At 32.8% G+C, this 7,803-nt stretch overlaps 1 protein-coding gene across 1 annotated transcript; it reads left to right on the top strand.

Annotated features, from left to right (window-relative positions):
* The first annotated feature begins 730 nt into the window (after nucleotides 1-730).
* Nucleotides 731-7,431, top strand: LOC107878746 (endoglucanase 11). The gene is made up of 6 exons (XM_016725856.2): nucleotides 731-967; nucleotides 1,912-2,124; nucleotides 2,388-2,588; nucleotides 3,203-3,457; nucleotides 5,639-5,920; nucleotides 6,847-7,431. Exons 1-6 carry the CDS (start codon nucleotides 731-733, stop codon nucleotides 7,213-7,215), a joined length of 1,557 nt encoding a protein of 518 aa, XP_016581342.1. The 3' UTR covers nucleotides 7,216-7,431.
* Nucleotides 7,432-7,803: the final 372 nt, after the last annotated feature.

Genomic DNA, 7,803 nt, shown 5'->3' with positions numbered 1-7,803 from the left:
TACAATGTATTCAAAACTTTGGAATAGAAAGCCCCATGGACAAGTTTCATGTACGACACGGCAAACTTTTTTTTAAAATTTTTTTTTTACAACCAAAATAGTTAAGTAAATTAAGTTTCATTAGCCACACAAAAAAAATAATAAATTAGAGATTTATACGTTCTACACACTGATCAATATAATTCTTTTTTTATTGTCGATATAATGTTTTTGTTGTTATACTTTCTATAATTTCGTACTATCGACAAAAACTTAATTATATGTACTTTTTAAGTAATGATAACCTCAATAGTGTTAATAAAAAGTGTCACCATAACATATGCAACAAAAATAAAAGTGTGAAGGATCGAGTTTTGTAAATTCATAATCAGGTGTGCAAGTTTTCTATCGAAATTATCACCAACAACTTATAAAAAAACGCCTCAGCTATATTAATTGTTTGAGTCTCATACATGAATTTTTAGGTAGGAAAAGTGAACACAATTAGTAGTTCATGTATGAAACTCAAAAAACCGAGGATACTTTCATGTGTTATTTTGACTCTTAGAATAAAATAAAATTAATATATAAAGACAATTATCTCAATACAGCAAAGCAAAGGACTGAAATTACGACTAAAGTGAGTGTAAAAATTCTAACTCTTTAATGTCACGTGCTATTCACGTGTCTCTCTCTCTCTCTATATATATATATATAAGAAGAAAATTGAGAGAGCACCATTATTAGAGCCATGGAAGGTTCAAAAATTCATTGCAAATTCTCAAGAAGAACAATTTTTTTTCAACAATGGACAACATTAGTTTATATATTTGCTTTTGTTATTCGATTTACTCAATCATTAGATTATTCAGAAGCTCTTTCTAAAAGTCTTCTTTATTTCGAAGCTCAACGCTCCGGTCGATTGCCATACAATCAAAGAGCCATTTGGCGCCACCATTCCGGCCTCACCGATGGGCTCGATCAAGGGGTATGAACATTTTCCTCGCTAAGTATCATTGATATTCTTATGTATCTTTTTTTTTTGACGGACTTTATTAAAGTGTCAGTAAAAAATTCTTCCGTTCTATGTATCCTCGACATTCTTATGTATCTTCTTGGTTGACGGTCTTTTCATCACTCTTTCATTGACGTTTTGATTTGTCTTTTTTGTTGACGGTCTTTACCAAGGGTTTTGCAAAAATTGGTTGTTATAGCATCGACATTCTTATGTATCTTCTTTTGCTGACGGTCTTTATCAAGGGTTTTGCAAATTGTAGTCTTCTTGACATATCAAGTCAAGAGAGCGAGGCTCCTAGTAATGGGGGAAAGGGGAGTGGGTAAGCCGATTGGTTGTTATATATGTACATCTTTTTGATTGATGGCCTTTATTATGGTGTCAGTAAAAATTCTCCCGCTCTGTCATTGACATTCTTATGTACCTGTTTGGTTGATGGTCCTTTCAGCGATCTTTCATTGACGTTTTTATTTATCTTTTTTGTTGACGGTCTTGATGCTCTGACATTCTTATCTACCTTTTTTGTTGACGGTCTTTATCAAGGGTTTTGCAAAAATTTGTTTGTTATATCATCAACATTTTGATGTATCTTTTTGATTGACAGTCTTTTTACCGCTTTTTCATTGACATTTTATTTGTCTTTTCTGTTGACGATCTTGACGAGGCGTCAGTGAAAATATTCCCATTCTAACATTGACATTCTTACGTACCTTTTTTTGTTGACGGTATACTTAATCAAGGGGTCTATAACAAAATATCCGTTCTTTCATTGACATTCTTATGTATATTTTTTCTATTAATGACCTTGATCGCGTATGTAAAAAATCTCTTTTGTTGATATCACGTTCATATTTTCTGATTCATGACTAATATCATTGATGACATTCTTATGTATCTTTTTTTTAAATATGTGACAGGTGGATTTGGTGGGAGGTTATTATGACGCCGGTGACAATGTTAAGTTTCAACTTCCGATGGCTTTTACTATAACGATGCTTTCATGGAGTGTCATTGAATATGGCGAAGATATAGCCGCCGCAGGCGAGTATAAATACGCGCTTGAGGCCATCAAATGGGGCACTGATTATTTCGTTAAAGCTCACACTCATCCCCACGTACTCTGGGTTCAGGTTTGTATAAAGAAATTCATTAAATATGTACACGTATAAAGTTTAGTGAAAAAAATCCCTTCACCCACACCCAAAATACTACTTTACTATGGTACATTGAAGTATATGAAATTCACTTGACTCACATTTCACATTGTCTTTATAGACGTAAATCAAGCTAGTGATTTTATTGAATTCCAAAAGTTGGGTCACCTTCATAATTATAGATTTGACTTTAGTACTAACTTATTATATTTGACTCGTTTAAATTCTGAATTCGTCAGGTGGGTGAAGGTGACACGGATCATTACTGTTGGCAAAGGCCAGAGGACATGACCACGTCTCGTCGAGCTTTCAAGGTCGACGAGGATCACCCCGGATCGGATGTCGCCGGGGAGACGGCAGCCGCCTTGGCGGCTGCGTCAATTGTATTTAGGAGAACAAATCCTCATTACTCTCACCTTCTCTTGGTCCATGCGGAACAGGTAACTAACTAAATTTGTTTAAATACATACATTAAAGAAATTGCTAAATATTAACAAGTGGTCAACTTCCCCCTTTTCGCTTTATATGGTACACTTTTTTAAGTCCATTTTGAAAAGAATGAGAAAATTTTTAAATTTGAAAAACAACTAATATCATACTTTCGATATATTCTTCATGAGAAGCTTTTATAATCACATAAATGTTATTCCTATGTCATATTTAAGTTTATAAATTTCAAGTCTTTAGTGACACGCAGGACAAGCTAGGGGACACCAGAAATTTATAGTATTATATAAACGAGGTTAAAATTATCTTATATATATAGAGAGTAGACGTTGAATCTCCTTTGACTTCTTCACGTTTACATGTCTTTATACTCTGAATCTACTTAATGAAAATTTTGGCTCCATCGCTCTTTGCACCAATGCTCTCATTAATTTTAGATCACAAATTTCAAAAAATCTTCATTTGTGTCGATTTAATCTATATGTGACATATATTAGAACATTCAGAGTACATACTTTAAGTGAGATTTCAAAGAGATATTCCTATTGGTTGATAGTTTGATTACATAATCAATGCAATTAATTGTTTGTTTCCAATATTATTGTAGTTGTTTGAGTTTGGTGACAAGTATAGAGGGAAATATGATACAAGTGTTGGAGCAGCCAAAGGTTACTATCCATCGTTGAGTGGTTACAAAGATGAGTTGTTATGGGCAGCTATGTGGCTATACAAAGCCACCGACAAGTCATATTACTTAAAATATGCATTACAAAATGCACAATCTTTTGGGGGTACTACTTGGGCCATTGCTGAATTCAGTTGGGATGTCAAATATGCTGGCCTCCAACTACTTGCCTCTAAGGTACATTCTCTAGTTTTATATTCCCATCTATCAATTTTTCTTTTTCGAAGTCGTTTCTGTACCTCCACGAGATAAGGATAAGGTCTGCAAATACCGTGTCTCTTTCGGAATTCACTTGTGGGATATCGCCGAGTATGTTGTTGATGATGATAGTTTGTAGATTTTGATTTTAGTTCTTGTGATATATATGATTAAGTATATTAACCCTTAAGTTAGTCGAAATATGCATTTGTGAGATCTCCTTGTTGGTGAACATTCACAATATTTAAGAATCTTAAGTAGTTCCATTGTGTAATTATTTATGTGTTAGGTTAAACGTGTATTGTTAGTGGATGTTTGAAGGTAATATACTTTTAAACTAGTTGAAATATAAGATATTTTTATATAATGGGAAAAGTAAATACACCATTTAGTTAATTGGAGGTTAGATATGTTGAGTCATATGTATATTACAAGGATCAAAATTAAAATTTCCCAATAATTGAGAGACCAAAAGTGTTATTAGGACTTTTGTTGATTAATTTAATATTTTAAGAAAAAATAGTAAGTCCTCATGTTTAAAATTTAATTAGTCTTAAGTCTTTTTTAGTTAAGTAAATACATATATTATTTTGAAACTTTGATTTTGATGTGTTACCTTAAGATTGTTCATAGTTTCATGTATCGTTGATTAGGTAGATCTATATGCTTTAGTTGTTATTCCTATTATTTCAATACATATTATATGCATGCATTGCACTTCTCTCTCCTTTATTTCATTTTAATTATTTTAGACATGTATTTACATGGTCAATATATATAATTATGTGTGCTTTGACACATGTTAAGTCGTAGATGTAGACTCTGAAAATAGTGAAACATTTTAAATGAGATTATTTTCATCGAGACAATTTTATTGTCCTTTAGAATATATACAAATAACATATACCGGCACAATTTGTGCTAATCAAGTTAATTATTAATGGATGAAAGAATATAATTAGTCCAAAATCAAGCATAAAAATTAATGAGTTCCCATCTCAATTTTGACCCTAATCTGGCTTATTTTTCAACATAATCCATGTTCTACGTTTAATAAGTCTCAAATCCGAAAAATAATTTAAGTTGTGTGCATTGACAACGGAAAAAAAAAAAAAATTCACATGTTAAAATAAATTACTTCTCATTTATTATAAGTTGATATTGGTTCATGTTTATTGAACAGTAGCAAAAAGTTTACATTTTCGATGCATGGAATTTAAACTCAGCCAAAAATGACAACAATAAAATTAGGTAAGTTTTTGACACATGTTGAGATGTCGATGTAGTAGGCTCATGAATTTATGTTAGATTAATTTAATTTCATAGAGACAAGAAGGGACCCTTGTCCTTGAAAATACACACACCATACATGAACTAGTTAAGGAAAAATCTTCACATAAAGAAAGTTGTAGGTGGTGTGACTTGAGATTGATAGTTAGTCCAAAATTAAATAGAGAAACTATCAAGAATTTTCCTTCTCAACTATAGTCCACAAATAATTTGGCGTCACGACTTAATAATGTTTCAATTTGTGACACTTAAATCATTGGTATGTCATGTCGAACAATCTTTTGATCGATAGCGATACGGTAAGTTATATATACTGATAGTATAAAGAGCTCTCACACTATTTATATAATTTAGATTAAAATTTACTGACGTTGGATCATGTAATATCGATATGATAACATATATGTATCACAAACATTAAGGGCTATAGCTCAATTGGTCGATCAACTACTTTACACTCCCGGCCACCAGTATTTTTCAAGAAAATTCTTTTTTTTTTGTTTTCTATCCGGTGTCTGGTATTCGCATTGAGCCCGATTAATTCGAATTCGCGCCGGATAGGGCCTATTCGGGCGTAGTGCTCCCTACCAAGTATTTTTTCATACCTAAGACTTGAACCCGAGACCTCCGATTAAGCTAGGAGGAGTAGCCTCATCAACTGCACTACATTCTTTTGATGGTTTCTTGAAAGTTCATCGTACAATTAAAAAATTGTTCTCGTTGATCAGAAACATATCACGAATTAGTTATCCTTTACTATGACGAAAATATTGTCTATTGTTACGTTATAAACGATTAAGTTGCATATATATATATATATATATTTATTTATACGATTAATGCATAAAACTTAAAATCTTATTTTCGCAGTTGCCGAAGCAAGGCAAAGAAGACAACAAGATTCTCCAAGAATATCGTTCGAAAGCAGAACACTATATTTGTGCATGTATGAACCAGAATAATAAAACTAATGTGCATCGCACCCCAGGGGGATTACTGTACATCCGCCAATGGAACAACATGCAATATGTATCAAATGCAGCATTTCTTCTCATGATCCATTCTGATCATCTCAGGGAAACTAATCAGATGGCCAGATGTGAACGTCGTCCGGTGGGGCCCGAAGAGATCTTCACCTTTGCAAAATCACAGGTCAATTCTCATTTTTTGTTATTTTTATCTATTTGAGTTTTATCGAAACAACCTCTCTACCTCACCTCTGAAGTAGAGGTACGGTTTGTGTACACTCTATCTTCTCCAGACTCACTTTGTGGGACTACACCGATTATGTTGTTGTTATTGTCAGGGGCAGAGCCAAACTTTGGCATGGGGGTTCACCGAACCCCTTCGGCGAAAAATTATATTATTTATATATCACTAATTATGTTTTATGTATATATAATTGATGTCAAACTTCCTTCGATTAGTTTTCTTCAAATTTTGAACTCCCTTTGTGAAAATCATGACTCCGCCTCTGGACTCACTTGTTATTGTTATTTTGACCTTCCCCACACTATGTTGACAATGTCTTAAAATAGCACTACAAAGTATTAGTGACACTCTGATATAACCAAGTAAATATGGGTTGATTCAGAATTTAAACTCGATAAAATTGAAAGTTAAATTTTTTAACTATGAACTTATTATATTTTGAAATTATAAGTTCAGATATTCCTTATTGAAAATACTGAAATTCGGATAAATTTGTAAATATCTCGCTAAAACTAAAAGTTAAACAACTACTGAAAATATGGTGATTTATAAGAATGATTTTGAAGGTGGTTGCCTGGTTGGATGACTTGTTGATCTATCTTGTTTGTGGGCAAAAACAATAAATTTAACAAATTTTGACTTTTGACCTTAGAGATTTGCCATAGACAAACGGAGTTCAAAAGTTATGACCATCAACATATTTGCAAGATCATTTGATGTAAATTTATGCTAAAATAAATTAAAGCCTTAATTAAAATCACCCGTCCAAAACCCAAACTCCTTGCAAGGTGAATTGTGATAATAAATCGACATTATTGATTACATACTATTTTGTATAACTAATTCTTGTTCTTGAAAAATAACAGGTTGACTATATCTTGGGCTTGAACCCGAGGGGCATGAGCTACTTGGTCGGGTATGGGCCCAAGTACCCCCGGAGGGTGCACCATCGGGGTGCATCGGTGGACTCGTACAAAAAGCGCAAAGGCTTCATTAGTTGTACCCAAGGCTATGACAATTGGTTCGGGCGTAAGAACCCGAACCCAAATATGTTATTCGGGGCACTAGTCGGTGGACCGGATAACAAGGACCGGTTTAATGATCATAGGAGAAATTACATGCAAACAGAGGCTTGTACTTATAATACAGCCCCACTTGTTGGATTATTTGCAAAATTACATGGACTAGACAGAGGCACCAACATTGAAGATTCAACATTATTTTCTGCTAAGTAAATAGTTTATGTGTTGTCATTATAATTAGAAAATACCACGTCATTGTTTTGCTTACTTTTGATTGGTTGAAAAAAGAAATACAACAAAAGAAGTAAATAAACTTATAGAGTATATGGGTTTGTTGGATGTTCGATATCCATTTGTTAGAAGTTCAATGTATTTATGTTATTCCACTATTCACTTTTATGAATAAATAAAATTTACATTTCTTCTTCATTTGTTTTTGTGTGAATTAATTAATGTCTTCTATGCATAATATCATATTATAGCTGCTATACTGCTAAAATATATTAAAATACATTGATAGAATACATTGTTCGTTCGATCCATTTGTTGATTAAAAGTGAGGTCCACAATTCTCTTCTATGAATAATTAAGGTTTACATTTCTTCTTCCTCTTGCATGAATGTCCTCCAAAAATAAGATTACTTGAAAACTACCTACTTATAATTGTGCATAAAATGAGATTTTTTATGTATTGGAACCCCTAAAAAAGTCAACAACCTCTCTCTTCTTTGAGTGAGCACTCTATGGTAACATGTTCATTGTGCAATGCAGATCACACATAAGATGTAAACCGCACTAGAC

This window comes from Capsicum annuum, chromosome 7 (genome assembly GCF_002878395.1).
Source record: "Capsicum annuum cultivar UCD-10X-F1 chromosome 7, UCD10Xv1.1, whole genome shotgun sequence".
Lineage (NCBI taxonomy): Eukaryota > Viridiplantae > Streptophyta > Magnoliopsida > Solanales > Solanaceae > Capsicum > Capsicum annuum.
The sequence above is the reverse complement of the archived record's forward strand: the minus strand, read 5'-3'. Positions and strand labels throughout refer to the sequence as shown.